General features: G+C 41.1%; 1 protein-coding gene across 8 annotated transcripts in view; it reads left to right on the forward strand.

Annotated features, from left to right (window-relative positions):
- Positions 1-16,341, forward strand: part of nedd4l (NEDD4 like E3 ubiquitin protein ligase) — a 49,113-nt gene extending 32,772 nt beyond the window's left edge. For all 8 annotated transcript variants that reach the window (XM_056432564.1, XM_056432565.1, XM_056432566.1 and 5 more), the window contains 17 exons: positions 418-588; positions 2,904-3,101; positions 4,073-4,150; positions 5,566-5,620; positions 6,554-6,612; positions 6,924-6,989; positions 7,844-8,073; positions 9,446-9,567; positions 9,989-10,059; positions 10,394-10,489; positions 10,615-10,688; positions 10,811-10,871; positions 11,417-11,476; positions 11,613-11,720; positions 12,669-12,765; positions 13,137-13,209; positions 14,527-16,341. In XM_056432564.1, the coding sequence (XP_056288539.1) occupies positions 418-588; positions 2,904-3,101; positions 4,073-4,150; positions 5,566-5,620; positions 6,554-6,612; positions 6,924-6,989; positions 7,844-8,073; positions 9,446-9,567; positions 9,989-10,059; positions 10,394-10,489; positions 10,615-10,688; positions 10,811-10,871; positions 11,417-11,476; positions 11,613-11,720; positions 12,669-12,765; positions 13,137-13,209; positions 14,527-14,629 (1,722 nt within the window). In that variant the 3' untranslated portion in view covers positions 14,630-16,341. The remainder of the gene's footprint in view (positions 1-417; positions 589-2,903; positions 3,102-4,072; positions 4,151-5,565; positions 5,621-6,553; positions 6,613-6,923; positions 6,990-7,843; positions 8,074-9,445; positions 9,568-9,988; positions 10,060-10,393; positions 10,490-10,614; positions 10,689-10,810; positions 10,872-11,416; positions 11,477-11,612; positions 11,721-12,668; positions 12,766-13,136; positions 13,210-14,526) is intronic.
- Positions 16,342-18,839: the final 2,498 nt, after the last annotated feature.

Genomic DNA, 18,839 nt, shown 5'->3' on the forward strand with positions numbered 1-18,839 from the left:
GGGAGAGGACACTACCAAATGATTTACGTAACAATAGCATTGCTTTGTTTTTGGTCCATAGTTATGGCTCATTTTTAAATGTATGTAATTGCCACTTTTGGGTTCGGGCTGTAAGTAACACTAACTTGTATTTCTCCAGTACATTATGTTACTGATCCCAGGCCTTTGTCCCTGTTTTCCATCCGGATGCATATCATCTTCATCATTATATTTTAAGTGGACATAATGGATTGTGTTCTTGGCCCTCTGTGGTTTGAGGTAACTAATTCCCCAGTGAGAACAAAGCCGAGCTATCCGGTGCCCACGAGCATCTTCTGACTGCACGGATTACGAGAACAAGTTTAGCAATTTCGCAAACGCCATCGTGTGCCTTATTCCTACCCCACATAACCTCGAAAGTGTTATTCTCACTGACAGCTGACTGAAGACGGAGCCAGCACCTCGGCGGCAGAATCAGGAGGAGCGTCGGCCCTGGAACCCCCATCCACCCCCTCCTCTTCCAATGCCTCCAACAACCACCTCCACGAGCCCCTGATCCGACGAGCTCGTAGCCTCAGCTCCCCGACTGTCACCCTTTCCCTTTTGGAGGTGAGAATGGGTCACCTGTACCATCACTCTCCTCTTCTCACACCCCAAGGACTTATTTCTGTCTTTCCTTCAATCTTAACCCTTCCACACTTCATGGTCATGCAATCCTTCTTTTCCATTCCTTTTAAGATGACCTCATCCTCCCCATCCTTCTTTATTATTACACCATTTATTTGATCATCTCTCCTTATTTTAGGTTGATTCTGTTTTGATGCTGATTTTTTCTCTTTTAATCCCCCAACAGTCCTATGGGAATATGAATCTTCATCCAATGAGGAGGATTTAATTTCTTCATATGCTCTTTTTTTTCTACTTCTTGTTTTTCTTCTTCATCTTTCATCATGGGATTATGAGCCAATGACAGAGTGCTAAAACAAGCTCTGTCAAACGATGATTAGCCATAAGAAACGATCAGAGCTTTACTCCAGCGTTGTCTTTTTTTGTGAACAATATGCTCTCTTGACCCAGTCAGCATTTCATTCTGCAGCACCGTGTGTTTTAAAGCAATGACCGTAATCCAGGATGATATATTCAGTTACTGCTGATTTGAATAGAATAGAATAGTTGTTTGGCTCAGCCCCGTGTCGTGGGCGGATTAAATATTTCCGTTGTTTATTAAAAAAAAGTGGAACATTGTTAACTTACCCTAAATGATGACTGATCTAAAATAATCTTTCTGGGAATGACCAGTTATGGATTCAAAGATATTTTATTGTCATTATGCAAAACAGGGTTGCAAAACAAAAAGGAAAAAAAGCCCACAAAAAAATGGCGGTGCATTTATACATATTTTTTTGCATCAGGAGGAACGTAAACAGCTGCAACAAAAATTATTTCCGAGTCAAACTAGGAAACATTGTCCATCAACTTTGACCATGTTGGAGCACCAGGCCTCGATGATGTAACCACTGGGCCCTGCAACCCGCTAAGTACAGCTTGTTGTGTGGTTGAGTTTCTGACTTATTGGTCTCTGGGTTTAATAATCAGACAGCATGGGTGCTTCATGTGTTGGCCGGATGACTCGACAGTTAATAACTGTTGAGGCACTTTTTGTTTTGGCTTGAGCACACAATCTTTTTTTAGACTGACATTATATATTTATAAATAACTTGGTCCTAAAACTCTGATATTTGTCGTTTGATTTGGTTGGATGCATCAGATTTCATGCTCTCATCATAACCGTGTTTTGGTGCATGTTTCTATTGGGAAAATCCAAAAAGTCTCAAATGCAATTGCAGCTTAAAAACATGCTGACGTTAAGAAAACTTGTGAAACTCTTTTGGTTTAATTACTTATTGAACATTTATACATTATGCTAATTAGGGTTTAACTTTTAAAGGAGCTATAAATACACCAAACAAACGGACAGTCTAGCTCTGACCCGCATTTAATGTTTTGACTCTGTTCTACTATCAAGGGAACAGACCTGGAGAATCTTTAATTAAGCTGCATGTCTGTGCACAGCTGTGCTTTAACAAGGCATCGTCGAGGTAAAAGAAAGTGAAACAGTCAATTTAGAAAGTTGTAATTACAACTTCCAGGAGGTGGGAGGTCTGCGGATTAATTAACGCGGAAAAATCCGATCGGTTGATGATAATTACTGTTAACCCTTGTGTTGCCTTAGGGTCATTTTGACCCGAATCAATATTACACCCTCCCCCCGCCTTAGGGTCATTTTGACCCGATTCAATGTTTCACCCTCCTGTTACCTTTATATTTACTAACATATTTTACCCTTTGGGTTCAATTTGACGCCAGCAATTAAAACCTCCAGAAAATTATTAGAATTAATATTGTTTTCCAAGTTTAAGTGTGAGGCACTTTATGTTTGTTTGTTGACTACCGAAAGAACACCAACATTAAACATTGAATGGGGTCAAATTAATCCTAAAGCGACACGAGGGTGTAATATTGATTCGGGTCAAAATGACCCTAAGGCAACACAAGGGTTAAAGGAATAATGGCATCATTAGCCGGAGCAACTTTAGTTGGTTTAAACTTGCTTCAGTAGTTTGTAGGATTCATGTGACCAAGGTCTCTTTCTTTTACCAGAAATATATTTATAAAGGGTCGTAGTTTAACAGTAAATGAACATCAGTTTGTCAGTGCTTTATTTCCCACCTAATCAATTAGTGTGGAAATCTACAAAAAAATTGTTTTTACGAGAACACCAAGGCAGACTGGTTTCCATCCTTGTTGTCAGATCAGTGATGTTTTATTCTATCAGTCATCCACCCTGTTACAAACTTAGCCCCCCCCCCCTTTTATTCCAACGGATGTGATCAAATTAAGCTTAATTTGATTTCTGTTCCCAGGGAGCCAACAACGTCCAGGTGCGGAGGGCTGTGAAGGACACGTTGTCCAACCCGCAGTCCCCCCAGCCGTCCCCCTACAGCTCCCCCAAGACGACCCCCAAGGCGCAGCAGAGCTTCCTGCCCCCGGGCTGGGAGATGAGGATAGCCCCCAATGGACGGCCTTTCTTCATCGACCACAACAGCAAAGTCACCACCTGGGTGAGCTTTACAACACTGTGCTAACAGCTGGAGTCCAATTAGGCTCGAACATATTTATTAAAATATATTTTCTAATATGACTGAAGGATAAAGTCTTATTTTCCAGGGCTGTGATTTCCTACCACGTTTCCAGGGAAAGGAGCTTGTTGTTTGGCGATAATTATAGGGAAAGAGACAATTTAGTCCCAGTGAACCGCTTGCATGAACTCGAGCACAAGGTCAGCCGACGAGCGTAGAATGCAGCATATATGAAGAGTCCAATAACGCATTGTTAATAAATGAGTATTTACATGGGTTTGAATTTCACTACATCGGTGTGGAAACTACACTAAACGGGAAAAAAAACCTTCTTCCACCCTTACAATTAGTACCAATCTACATAGTTGTGAAATTGATAAGTTGTATTTGATTATGAGAGCTTGCATGTTATTACCTTCGCATTGAAAATGCGGAAGGTTATGTTTTGATCGCCATTTATTTGTATGCGTGTTACTCGCATAACTCAAAAAGTATTTAACCGAATCGCATGAAATTTGGTGGAATGATTGGTTATTAACCGGGGACCATTTGATTAGATTTTGGGATCAATCGGGTCAAAGGTCAAGGGCAAGGTCATGAAAAGGTCAACATCTTCTTTTAGCACGGTAAATTTCTATCCAATTGGCATGCAACTAATGCCAAAATGTTTATAATCCAATGCCCAATCTTGTGATATGCGAAGGTATGCGCTCTACCGAGTGCCCGTTCTAGTTATGAACAGCTCTAGTTATTAAATAGACAAAAACAAGCGTATAAATCTTGGGCAGTGGTTGGTGTTTATCTACCTAGACCATGCAGTGACATCTAGTGGCGGGAAAGAGAACTTGACATTTACTTTAGTCCTTCAATCTTTTCTCCTTCGCCCTGTTTCGGGATGACTAATTTGTATCTCTGCATCTCTTCCTTCCTCTCATCTCTCGTCGGACCACCAGGAGGATCCCAGGTTGAAATACCCGGTCCATTTGAGGAATAAGACCTCGATTGAGCCCGGGGAACTCGGCCCTCTTCCTGTAAGTACATGTCACAAATACGCCAACTGCATATTTAACCCCTGGCCCGCAACATCCTCACAAATCCCCAAAATTGCTCGAGCTTTGTTCACTCACCCATTAACACATCGTTACCAATATATACTTATTATGTGTTCTAGATCGGTATTTTTAGATGACTGTGTAACTAGTTCTCTGAGATAGCTTTGAATGAGGAAAAGGTATTTATTCACCCCGTTGCAACATCCGTGACTCTTCATGTTGTGGTCTAAAGGTCACCTTAAAGAAAGAAAAAAAGCTGAACTCAATGCTCCATGATTAATTCTGAGCTATGTGACTGACGTGGCTTTCGCAGAGCAGCACACGACCTGATCTTGTGATCTGAATGTAACAGACTTTCCCCTTTTAGTCGTGTTGGAAACGAGGGCGTCGGTGAGTGAGGTTGAGAAAGCCGAGTCTGGGGGCCGAGCGAGAATCCGTAATTACGAAGGCGGAGCCTGCTCCCTGCGTAACAACTGTTTGATAAAGACAAACCCCCAACTAGTGGGCCTAACGACACCGTCGGCAGATGTTGCGTAATCAAAGCTTCGTAGGTGTGTACATCTCACAGGGTTGTGTGATGTGTGCATGTGTGTGTGTTCTCTCTCCTCCTTTCTCGTTCTCTCCGTTCTGGTGGATCTAATGTATGCTCCTTCTTCTCCACCTGGCCATGTCTGTTTGGCAGAACCTACCTGAGGAGGTTGGTTGGTCCCTGCCTGCCTGCCTGCCTACCTGTCTGGTCCGGTCCAGTCCGGTCCAATGCCTGCAGACAGCCTTTGCGCTTTTTTTTCTTTTCTTCTTCTTTTCTCTCTCGCTCCATCTTTTCCCTTTCTCTCTCTCACGACCGGCATGGATGGACTGTCCCCTCTCCTTTCTTTTTCATCAGCATTTTGACACCCCGCCCCTCCCCCTCCCGCCGCACCCGCATCGGTGTCCGAGGCGCAGATAGACGAGTCGGGAAAGTGTCAGAGAGGGAAGGAGAACGAACGAGAAGTCCTGAAGGAGGAGAACCGGGTTGAATAAAGGGGCGGAGGGAGGAGGGAGAGGAACAACAGGAGCTACACATGTATGTTAGAGGAAGTCTCTACGCTGCATGTGTTTTCAGCTTTTCCATCTGGTCTCTCCACTCGCGCGACAGCAGCACACGGAGAGACTCACACGCTGTCGGTGCAGCTTGTTTGACACGCCTGTCAGAATCCTTTCCGTTCCTTCGTGTGATTGAACTTGCAGTCAGTGTTTGATGGTCAGTCAAGTTCAATCAATAAATAAATAATAATTTTAAAAAAGGAAACACACAGTTGCTATATTTCAATCTGAGCATGGCCTGTTTTGATCGTGCAGTCTCATGGTGGCTGTGAGCTTGTTCTCATTCTTCTTCTTTCTTCCTCTCTTTTTAGCCTGGATGGGAAGAAAGAGTTCACTCGGACGGACGCACCTTCTACATTGACCACAGTAAGACGACTCCATCTTACCACTTCCTGTCCACACCTGTGTGCTCTGTGTCTGTCTTCCTCTTGAGTAGCCCGTTCTAGTGTGTGTGTGTGTGTGTGTGTTGGTTGCAGTGCACAAGCAGAAGTTCTGGTGTAAGGCTTCGTGTTGTTTAACCCTTGTGTTGCCTTCGGGTCAATTTGACCCGATTCAATGTTTAACCCTCCTGTTACCTTTATATTTACTAACATATTTTACCCTTGAGGTCAATATGACCCCAGCTATTAAAATTATTAGAATTAATATTATTTTCCAAGTTTAAGTGTGAGGTACTTTATGTTTGTTTGTTGACTCCCGAAAGAACACCGACATTAAACATTAAGAGTTACTGTCTGGTGGCTTGATGGAGAGCAACAGTGTCCTTTATCTGAAAGATGATTGGTCATAAGAGTAAGAATAATGTCAATTACTGCTTAACCTGTTGATTATTTTATGGATTCATTATTTAGTGTGTGACGAAATTGTGAAACGTATAAATTTAAGTCAAATCCTTCAAATACCTTGTTCAGTCCGAATAAAAGTCGAGATATGTTTAACCCTCCTGTTACCTTCACATTTACTAACATATTTGACCCCAGCAATTAAAACCTCCAGAAAATTATTAGAATTAATATTGTTTCCCAAGTTTAAGTGTGAGGTACTTTATGTTTGTTTGTTGACTACCTAAATAGCCCTTTAAATATATAAAAAAGTTGATATTTCTTATATGTTTGACAGTGAAAAACAGCCTGGGGTCAAATTGACCCCAAAGAACACCGACGTTAAACATTGAATGGGGTCAAATTGACGTAAAACGGGGAAAAACAGCAAAGACTCTCATTTGAAAAGCTGCAACCTGAAAATGTTTCAGGTTTCTGTTGAATAAATGAAATAATGTTTGAAGAAATTTCATTCCAGATACAAAGAACACGCAGTGGGAGGATCCTCGGCTGCAGAATCCGGCCATCACAGGACCTGTGAGTACCCCCCCCCCCCCACCTCAGGGAGTCTGCTCCGCTGTAACATTGCGGTTCTATCTATCGCACGTCTCTCATCAGCCTCGCCGTCTTTGTCCATGAAGATAAATCACCGAACACGCCGAAACCTCCGCGTCTCTCCGCGAACGACTTCGTTGTGTTTTCTCATGTTGCCGACTCCCCTCCACAAGTCACACGACATTTTCTTTTCTCTGGTGTTTTAACAAGAAATAAGAGCCCATTAAGTTTGGCTGTACATTCACATGGTCATTAAGGGTACTGATCGGTTCTGTTTCTTGTCGCCCGTGCAGGCCGTTCCCTACTCCAGAGAGTTCAAGCAGAAATACGACTACTTCAGGAAGAAGTTGAAGAAGCCGGTAAGAAGCGATTCAAATAAAATACAGATCTGTATTTGGGGTTTCTGGGTTAATTTCTCCAAGCTAAAACCTTCTGACTTGTCCTTGCACATGAAGGCAGTCAATTTTTTTAAATTGTGGGTACCTTGTAATGATTAAAGAGAAAATAATCAGAAAGGAAATTATAGTAGATTAGGTTATTATTTTAGGTATTTAAGGTATTTAGGTATTATTATTTTACTTTTAATGTAAATGTTGTTTTCTAAGTCTAAGTGTTTTTGTGAAAATTGATCATGCTGGACTGCATTTTATCTATTTGTATTGTAATGTTTTTTTGCCTGGACCCCAGGAAGAATAGTCTCCACTACGGTGGAGACTAATGGGGATCCTTAATAAAATAAAATAAAATAAATAAAGAGAAGAGATTAATGTGCGCTGACTCTAGCTTTGACACAGCGTTCAGTCTTGTGCGAGAGGATGTTTAAGGTCAGAGAGCAGGATTAAAATATGCACACTGACGTCTTCAAAGAGGAAACTGATGCGTCTTATTTTTTTAGATGAAATAATTACTTCAATAGGTGTCCGGAAAATAATCAACCCCCTGGACCTTTTTGGCATTTTGCACTGTTGGCAAAGGAACTCATCATTCTGCATTTTACATCAATCTTCATTCAAGGACTCCTGTGCAAAATGCAAATGATATCAAACTAAAATTATTGTCGTCTAAAGGATCAACACTTTTATCTCCGAATTGCCTAAATTAGTTTTCTGTCTTTCTACAAATGTCACACTAATGTAACTCTCCCCCCCTCCCATAAAAACAATATAGTTTGTATTTGCTTTGATGTTAAAGATTTCTTTGTGAACATTTCCAGGCTGACATCCCCAACCGCTTTGAGATGAAGCTCCACAGGAACAACGTCTTCGAGGAGTCGTACCGTCGGATCATGTCCCTGAAGAGGCCGGATGTCCTGAAGGCTCGGCTGTGGATCGAGTTTGAGTCGGAGAAAGGACTGGACTACGGGGGCGTGGCCAGAGAGTGGTTCTTCCTCCTATCGAAGGAGATGTTCAACCCTTACTACGGCCTGTTTGAATACTCTGCGACGTAAGTCTCTGCAGGTTTGCGCTTGCTTTCGATGACGAACGGAGGAGAGAGAGCTGTCGGCGGGATAGCCTTGAACGATCATTCTCCTCCCATATTTAGTTTGCTTTTTCCACAATGTGGACGAAGGGGTGGAGCCGTCGTATAGTTTCCCCATGAGACTTGTGGAAGTTTCCTTTAACTCTGATTAACTTTTCCTCTCATTCAAAAAGCCATCCTGGAAGAAATGTTTCCCGCATACAGGAACGTTAAGGATCACTCTGTTGATTGCCTCTCCTTTTGGCCACGTAGGGACGCGGTAGCTCGAGGTGCATGTTACAAACCAAGCTGTTGAGAATGAAAGCACATTTAAAAATTAACCCTTCCTTTTTAAATTACGTTTTCTTGATTAAAAGAAAAATAATAAGAGGGTGATTACAACTTTAAACTTTTGAAATTAAACCACTCAGTGATTAATTATCACAGTACTTTTTAAATATGTGGTTATTTATTGTGTTTACTCCTGTGTGCATACAAACGCACCCTTTTTAACGGCTTCTGAGGTCACACAACAGTTTTAGCAAAAATAATATGTAATATTTAACCCTCCTGTTACCTTCACATTTACTAACATATTTTACCCTCGGGGTCAATTTGACCCCAGCAATTAAAACCTCCAGAAAATTATTAGAATTAATATTGTTTCCCAAGTTTAAGTGTGAGGTACTTTATGTTTGTTTGTTGACTACCTAAATAGCCCTTTAAATATATAAAAAAGTTGATATTTCTTATATGTTTGACACAGTGAAAAACAGCCTGGGGTCAAATTGACCCCAAAGAACACCGACATTAAACATTGAATGGGGTCAAATTGACCCTCAAGGTAACAGGAGGGTTAAGGATGTTTTTAAAAATGAGATGAAAAACAGCGTCTGTGTGAATCATGCAGGGATCGTATTGCCATGGTAAGACATGTTTTACATAATCTGCTATAAAAAGAAACTTAAGACGTCCCCCTCCCAAAGGGTAACGAATCAACAATATAGGAGAACAGACTTTGCAGGAGGATCATTAGAGTCCATGTGATGCCGAGTGTCTCGTGAGCCGCCGTGAGGCACGACGGGTATCATGAGATACAAAATGTCTGGAGCACGGCCACACGCAGGCAGCACTGTCATCCAATACATCCCTAATGGTTGTTCTCACAGCCCGAAACTGTAAATAAAGCTTACGTCTCAGTCACCATGTAGGTTTTCTCTAACAAAGTGGACAAGGAGGAATAAACCCTTTGGGGGCTGCTGACCACTCCGAGCTCCACGAAATAACCTTGTGGTGAAAGCGTGGCGTTTAGGCGTGACCCGTTGTAACCTGGACATGACCTTGTCCCTTTGTGCAGAGACAACTACACTCTCCAAATCAATCCCAACTCTGGCCTGTGCAACGAGGACCACCTCTCCTATTTCAAGTTCATCGGGCGCGTGGCGGGAATGGCCGTGTTTCATGGAAAACTTCTGGATGGTAAGATGTTTGATGTCGCAGCCTGTCTTAAATATTAGAAATACATCTTTTGTATTCAGGGTTCGTACGGTCATGGAAAACCTGGAAAAATCATGGAATTTTAAAATGGTCATTTCCAGGCCTGGAAAAGTCATGGAAATTTGTTAAAATCACATGTTCATTTCTGCAGAGTTTGAAATAATTAATGTTTTTTTAAAGAAAAACGCTCAAAATATAAGCCGGCGTACGCTCTCAATACGCACAATGTTCCACATTTTTCATGTTTTTACCGAGATTTCAGTTTGGTCATGGAAATTTGGTTTAAAGTCATGGAAAAGTCATGGAAATCCATTGGTCAAAATGTGTAAGAACCCTGTGTATTGATATGTAATATGCTTTTTAAAAACGAGCATGACGTTACATCACTGTTTTCTTACTGTAGGTTTTTTCATCCGACCCTTCTACAAGATGATGCTGGGAAAACAGATCTCCCTTAAAGACATGGAGTCCGTGGTAAGATCTCCTCGCTAAAAGATTATTAACTGATCATTTGAAAAAAGATGCCGTTTCCGGGCCACGACATTTAACTTTGTAAAATATATCAAAATGTGTATTTTGGAAACATGCTTTTAATCAGTTTTTAATTGTAATATTAGCAATGTTTGTTTTTTTAACCAATTGAGCAAACAACAAGATCCATCACAGGGTTGACTGTTTGATTAAAAAAAGCATTTTTCATTAAAGCGATTTTGACAAAGCCAAGAATGAATGCTCACAAATAAAAGCCCACTGAAGGATTTACGAAGCTCTGTGTGTTTTGTTTCTGCCCTGCGTCGCATCCCTGCAGGACAGTGAGTACTACAACTCTCTGAAGTGGATCCTGGAGAATGATCCCACTGAGCTGGACCTCAGGTTCTGTATTGACGAGGACAACTTTGGACAGGTTCGCACGCTCAAAATCACTGACTGTCTGTTAAAAGTCCCCATTTTTAAATGCCGTTAAAGTAATCTATTTTGGTTTCTGGACTGGGCGACCTTATGTTATCCTGTTTGTCTTGTGTGTCTCAGACGTACCAGGTGGACCTGAAGCCCAGCGGCTCAGACATGGTGGTCACCAACGACAACAAAAAGGAATACATTGAGTACGAACGTGACGAATCATTTTCTTCTCCCGGCTTTTAGCAATGCTTTGTAGAATATAGCAATATATACAATATAGCTTTATTATCCAACATGAATGTTAATTTCACCTTCCCTCTGACAGCCTGGTCATCCAGTGGAGGTTCGTCAATCGAGTCCAGAAGCAGATGAACGCCTTCCTGGAGGTTATTATTATTATTTTTACTGTTATTATTACTATTACTGTTATTATTATTATTACTGTTTTTTTTAGTTTTTTTTTACTGTTATTATTATTATTACTGTTATTATTATTACTATTACTGTTATTATTATTAGTTATTTTTTATTTTTTTACTGTTATTATTTTTATTACTGTTATTATTATTATTACTGTTACTATTACTGTTATTATTATTATTACTGTTATTACTGTTGTTATTATTATTATAGTGTGTTTGTTTTGTACCTCTGACCCTGAGAGCCCTGCAAAAATAATTCCGATGTGTCTGGATTGCTGGTCTTGGCACAGATGGCAAATAAAAAAACCTTGAACCTTATGTGCAATAATAAAGTCACCACACGGGGGCGGTGTGACCCCAGGTATTGGGGGGGCCTGAGCCCTCTGTGTCTAAACCTATACTTTTTCTTTGAATATTTTTGCTTTCAAAACTTGATGAACTTGCTATTCTAGTTTGAGGTTCTGTTGTTATGTTGCTCAAATTAAACTTCTATCTTGTTTAATTCCCAGGGCTTCACTGAGCTCATTCAAATAGACCTGATCAAGATCTTTGATGAAAATGAACTGGAGGTATAGTTTGGATTTATTATTGAAACGGTATTTTCTCCCGATTATCACGTCTGTGTACATGATGACACTTTCTTAACCAACGGGAGGCGTCACCGGTTGTTAATCCTGTGTGTGTGTGTGTGTGTCCCCTGTGTAGCTGCTCATGTGTGGTCTCGGGGACGTGGACGTCAACGACTGGAGGCAACACACGGTTTACAAGAACGGCTACTGTCCCAACCACCCTGTCATCCAGTGGTTCTGGAAGGTACGCCTGGCATGCACCCAGACACGGACGGCTAAACCTCGCCACGTATCAGTTATGGAAACTGGCCGCTTCAGAATGAAACTTGTCTGCGGTCGTCCGTCCCGCTCGCCTGCGACCGGCGTGCTGGCCTCACTTCTCCAGATCAAAGTCTGTTTGGAAGAACAGGCTTGTTTGTGTTTGCACTGATGAAAGAGCCCAAAGTAGGACCTGCCCTGGTTATCATCTGGCTTGACTTTAGCTTTAACACAACTGCAGCACACACACAGGCCATAACCCGGCCTGTGTGTGTGTGTGTGCATGCTTATGCACACAGACGACAGTGTCATGTCATTTGATTAAGTGAACTGGCTCACACAGCTTCTGTTCGAATTTGGGCTGTTTTCTTTTTGATTTCATGTTTTTCTTGCACACACACACACAGGCACACACACACACACACACACACACACACACACACACACAGGCACACGCAACAAAAGCGTTGCTGCTTTGAAGGATCTCATCATCTTTTTGTGTGCCGTCATTGTAGAAATGAGTTTCATATCGTGGCTGATATTTACCTTCGCATTGAAAATGCGGAAGGTTATGTTTTGATCGCCGTGTATTTATTTATTTATTTGTATGCGTGTTACTCGCATAACTAAAAAAGTATGAAACCGAATCGCATGAAATTTGGTGGGATGATTGGTTATTATCCGGGGACCATTTGATTAGATTTTGGGATCGATCGGGTGAAAGGTCAAGGTCAAGGTCATGAAAAGGTCAAAATCTTCTTTTTACCATAACACGGTCAATTTCTATCCAATTGGCATGCAACTATAATGCCAAAATGTTCATAATACAATCTTGTGGTATGAGAAGGTATGCGCTCTACCGAGTGCCCGTTCTAGTTGATAAATGTATTGATGAATGAACTGTTGGTCACCGAGAGGTTTCCTCTGTCGTCAGGTCGTCTTGTTGATGGATGCTGAGAAGAGGATCCGACTCCTCCAGTTTGTGACGGGAACGTCCCGAGTGCCCATGAACGGCTTTGCCGAGCTTTATGGTACGTTACCTCGCCAGATAACCTCAGGTTTCCTGGTTTCCTTCTTACATAAGAGTACGTTATTTAAATTAAAAAGGGCCTGATGTGACAGAGACAAGTCAACTATTGCAGTTCCACGAATTAAATTACTATCACTGTCCACATACAGATAGATACATGTCTATAAAACAGAAAAGGAATGACCAAGATATGAATGCTAAAATGTTCCAGATATGTATTCCATTGTCATAAGTTACATAACTTTATCTCCTTCCTCCTCTTTCACTGCATTTATTGAATGTACCTTTAGGTTCAAGTTGTCGTCAGACAGAATCATTTCTATACTGCATCTCAACTGTGTCAATTATCATGTTATTGTTGTTTTGTGCCAGGTTCTAATGGACCTCAGCTGTTCACCATAGAGCAGTGGGGAACACCAGAAAAGCTGCCAAGAGCTCACACGTGGTATGTAACAACTACACACACACACACACACACACACAGGAAGAAAACACCCAAGTGACCAGCCACGCTGGCAGCTTTCAGGGTGCACTGAGGCAGCGTGTTGAGCTTAAGGCTAACGTCAGCGTGCTCACAGGACAACGCCAACACGCTGGTGCTAGGATTAAAGTTCACCATCTTTCAGGGTTCGTACGGTCATGGAAAACCTGGAAAAGTCATGGAATTTTAAAATGGTAATTTCCAGGCCTGGAAAAGTCCTGGAAAAAACTTAAATCATAAAAGTTTGGGAAAAGTCCTGGAATTTTTTTATAATCACGTGTTCATTTACGCCGTTTGAAATAATTAATACGTTTTTTTTAAAGAAAGACGCTCAAAATATAAGCCGGCGTACGCTCTCGATACACAAAATGTTCACAAATGTTCATGTTTTACCGAGATTTCAGTTTGGCCATGAACATTTGGTTTAAAGTCATGGAAAAGTCCTGGAAAAGTCCTGGAAAAAACTTAAATCATAAAAGTTTGGGAAAGGTCATGGAAATTTGTTATGATCACATGTTCATTTACGCCGAGTTTGAAATAATTAATACGTTTTTTTAAAGAAAGACGCTCAAAATATAAGCCGGCGTACGCTCTCGATACACAAAATGTTCACAAATTTTCATGTTTTACCGAGATTTCAGTTTGGCCATGAACATTTGGTTTAAAGTCATGGAAAAATCATGGAAAAAACTTAAATCATAAAAGTTTGGGAAAGGTCATGGAAATTTGTTATGATCACATGTTCATTTACGCCGAGTTTGAAATAATTAATATGTTTTTTTTAAAGAAAGACGCTCAAAATATAAGCCGGCGTACGCTCTCAATACACTAAATGTTCCACATTTTTCATGTTTTTACCGAGATTTCAGTTTGGCCATGGACATTTGGTTTAAAGTCATGGAAAAGTCCTGGAAATCCATCGGTCAAAATGTGTAAGAACCCTGATCTTAGGTCAGCATGTCATTATTGGCCAGTTAGCAATAAATTTAAAAAAACCAGCTGATGTCTGTCGAAGGTGTTCGGTCATGAACAAAGTGGTGGATACGTTAGAAATGTACCCACAAGTCATGAAGAACTACGACATTTGGACCAAATGTTGTGCCAATAGTTGAAGTGGTGGAGATATTTCAGTCTGGACCAAAGTGGTGCAATTGTCCGACGTTGCCGTCCAGCACGTTGGCAGCTTCTTCTTCTTCTTCTGTTCGCATCTTATTTTAGTTTTTTGCAGCCTCGTCCCACTGATGATTTATTTGTAATTCGTCAAACGTCTTGTCTCCCCAGTTTCAACCGCTTGGATCTGCCCACTTACGATTCATTTGAGGACCTGAGAGAGAAACTCCTCATGGCTGTGGAGAACGCGCAGGGCTTCGAGGGGGTCGACTAAGGCGCCGGCGTCCGACTGCATCCGTCCCACCGGCCGACGATAGAAAAACAAAAACATGAGAAAAAGCCACGGGGGGGATATCGAAGCAGCTGCTGTCGCCGTTCTGTGCGAGCATGTCGTACCGTAACGCCCGGCGGCCTGAGACTGCACAGCGGTTTGTCGAGCCGATGCGCCTACGTCTTTAAATCTTTTCAGAGGTTCGGTCATTCCTTAAAGGTGCTGGGGAAAGAACGGGAGAGTCTCACTGTCGAATGCTGAAACCTATTATCCACAGGCATGAGCGGTGAATGAGCCGGCCCCCGATCTGCCATTTCTTTCCTTTCTACCCTCATCCTGTGAAAATCTGCAGTGCTGGAAAACACTCATGCATTTCAAATAGCTCCTTTATGTCCACTTTAGCACAGTCTTCAAGCGCCCTTCAAAGGAGGGGACTTAGCATGGCCTTAATCTGGCTCTTCCATGCACTCTTTCTCTAAGAAACTGCAACGGCACGATGATCGCAACTCTCTCGAATCCTTAGACCAACACCAGATTACCTTAGGAACGCTAGCCAATCACATTTCAGGAAATCGGCCACGCCCCTCCGTCGAGTCTCGTCTCGATGTCGTTTGATCAGAAATCGCCGCCGCAGCCTTTTTGTCGAACAATGTTTTCAGTTTATTAGCCGCTGGTTAGGATTCAAGAATGGGGGATGAAATAATCCCCAACCGTGATTATCTTTTTAAAGCATTTTTTTGTCATGAAAGACATTTGTTTATTTGTTTTTTAAATCATTGGTATAATTCTTGCAGGAAAATACTCGGCGTATTTATTCCGATGAACAATGTTGTTTACTATTTCGACGACGCTGTGTGACGCGTGAAGTGTAACTCGGGCTCGTCTGGGAACGAATTACTCCACATCATTTGTTCTGGCAAGCGTGTTGAATAAAATGTTTTATATCGTCGTGCTATGAAAGCAGCATGAAACCGTATCTCGTGGTTGCTTTGACGACATCGTAGCGATTTGGGCGTATCGTCGGTCTCGAAAATCAAGGATGGCGAACAAAATCTTTGGGATATTTCTGAGACGTGTGCGTCACGATCACATTAATATCCTCATGCCCGTTGCTGTTTATAATGCTGTACATTGTTCTGGGAGGGGGGCACATTTTAAGTTCTTTCATTCTATATAAATATATGTATGAATTTAACAAGTATTACTGATCAACAACACTAAAATGAAGCTGCGCGGGTGTTGGAGAGTAAAGCTGTGATTGCCACTGAATATAAAGCAGCACGTTTCTTACACAGAAAAACAATGTTCTTTTCTTTTGTTGTTGTTTTTGTTTCACTCCTTTTTCTAACACCTTGAACCTAAAGGGCACTTTATAGATCACCGAGGTCACGTCGCCTGTCGTATGTCTTTTGTCGGTAACCTGAATGTGACTCTTTGTTTCCGTTCGGAGCACTCACCTGGTGCAATATGAATAGTCTGTAAATCTGGGCTGCTGCTAAGGTAGATAAAGTTGACAGAAGTGAAGCAGAGGCTTCACACCCTTTTAGTTTTCTCTCCCCCCTCCCCTCCCTGCTGTGATCCCCCACTCAAACTCACTCGGTAAATATTTGTCCTTTTTTTAATGAATGACAGGAAATATCACTTTTGTTAAAGATTCCGCCACTCTGCAACTCTTTGTGGTTCATTTAACTTCCGTCAAATAAAAATGAAACTACTCTGTGTGTTGTTTGAGTTAATATGACTGGACTTTCTCTATATATAAATATATATACTGTATATATGTATCTACGTGTGTGTTTATATATATATATGTATATATATTTATATATGTATATCTATTTATATTATATATGTATATTTATAGATATGTTTATACATGTATATGTATCTGTGTATATATGTTTGTACTTTACAGTATTTAATATAATACATTAAACCATAACATATTGAAAATTACCAGACTGACTCCTAGCTTCTAGATTAATGTCACCTCACACTGATCTGTAGTGACCTTTGTTTTTCAATTCTGAGTTCAAATGTACAGGAATAGCTGATCGGTCTTTCAGGCGTAGCAGGTGTTCAGCTACAAAAGTGAATAAGTTTTAACCCGTGTCGACAGATTCTTTTCACAGCAGATCGAGAAATGAATGAAACTTAAACTCTCCAAGTCTCCATGCTTCTTTTTTTGCCGTGTGTGTGTGTGCGCAGATGGTGGTGAAGGGACCCCAGTTCATTCACACAGGCAATCTAGGAGTTATCAGCTCCAAGGACGAGCAAATAAAAGCCGCCCTGCCTGTGCGGGAACATTTTATCGAGCCCTGCTCACTGCGATCCGGTCACAAACAAACCAGGAGCCAACTCTTCTTCACATCCACCTCTGAACACTTTACACCTTTTTGGAACATAATAGTTGCTAATAGTTGTTCTGTTATGACAAGAGAATGACTGGTAAAAAAAATAAAAGCACAGACATTTCTTTGGTTTCCTATGAAAGGCGAGGCAGTGTTGCCAGGTCTGTGTGACAAAACCAGCCCAATATCAGAACTCAAAATATGCCCGTGCCAAACCATATACACTGCTTTTAAAGTCCAACAGCATTGCTCTCATTGCCAAATGTATTGTAATATCTACAAAGTAACACCAAATGTTTAGTATGCCAGCATTAAAAGAAGTTTACGGTAGGATTTGGGTATAAATAAAATATTTCATTTAAAATATGGCTTTATATTTAAAGGTATTCATGTAATTTGTATGCAAAATATGTCTTAACACTTCAAAAGTAGCCCAATTCCGCGGGAAAACCGCAGACCTGGCAACACTGGTCTCCGGCCTCTTTTCCTCAGTGTCACAGCTCTGACTTCAATAAACCCTGAAGGGAGGTTAAAGCAATGACCCGGACCAAGAAGATGCTTATACACCCGTTCAAAAGTTTGGGGTCACTTAGAAATGTCTTTATTTTTCAAAGAAAATCACTGTTTTTTCAATAAAGATAACAATCAAAAATACACTCTATACATTGTTAATGTGGTAAATGACTATTCTAGGTGGAAACGTCTGGTTTCTAATGAAATATCTCCAGAGGTGTATAGAGGCCCATTTCCATCAACTATCACTCCAGTGTTCTAATGGTACATTGTGTTTGCTAATCGCCTTAGAAGACTAATGTCTAATGAGAAAACCCTTGTGCAATTATGTTAGCACAGCTGAAAACAGTTATGCTGGTGATATAAGCTATACAACTGGCCTTCCTTTGAGCTTGAAGTTTGAAGAACAAAATTAATACTTCAAATATGAATCATTATTTCTAACCTTGTCAATGTCTGGACAACATTTTCTATTCAATTTTCAATTCATTTGATAAATAAAAGTGAGTTTTCATGGAAGACACGAAATTGTCTGGATGACCCCAAACTTTTGAACGGTAGTGTACGTTGAAAATAATCTCATCCTCTTCAACCCTCATGTTGTTCCTCTGCTTCGTCTCATGTGTGCAAAAGCGACCTGTTTTTAATATTAGTTCAAAACACCCGTCAACCATATTTTAAAGACTGAGAAGTGCCTCCTGATTGCAGTCGACCCGTCGCAGTGCCAAGCAGTTTCATGTTATCTGCGCTCCAGCATCACAGTATTACTCTTCTGGGATTGTAATATTTAGAATAAAGTCAGAGTTGGTGAAAGAATATAATTAGTGACCAGTGGGGTTCAATCACTATCATCTTTCTGCTGTAGGATCAGACACGACATGGACTATTCACAGTAAAACAGCATTTATAATGATGTAATTAATCATTAATCACTCAACATCATTTCAAACAGATGTCCTCATGACCCCCCCCCCCCCCCCTGATGGGAACAGTTTATGTTTGACAACTTCAAAGGTGCAAGTCACCCTGGTTGGGATTCACCGGCTCAACGTTACGGCGTCGGAGGCTGAAAGCTGAGCAGGATGACACAAACAGTCTGACCTCCCGCTAAAGAGATGCCATTTCATCATCCGCCTTCACTTTGGTTATGAAACGGATTCTCGGAGGTGGCGTATCACTCCGAATAGTGTATCCATTAACTGCTGTATATCTCTTGACTGTTAACTAATTAACTACTGAGAATTTGGACATTCACTATTTGCGATGTTCTTCGTGGAGTGAGGATGTAACTTGTGGACTGGAAAGCATGTTGACTCGACTCTCTGACTTGCTTTTTACTTTATGAGTGT

The sequence above is a fragment of the Pseudoliparis swirei genome, chromosome 15, assembly GCF_029220125.1.
Source record: "Pseudoliparis swirei isolate HS2019 ecotype Mariana Trench chromosome 15, NWPU_hadal_v1, whole genome shotgun sequence".
Classification (NCBI taxonomy): Eukaryota; Metazoa; Chordata; class Actinopteri; order Perciformes; family Liparidae; genus Pseudoliparis; species Pseudoliparis swirei.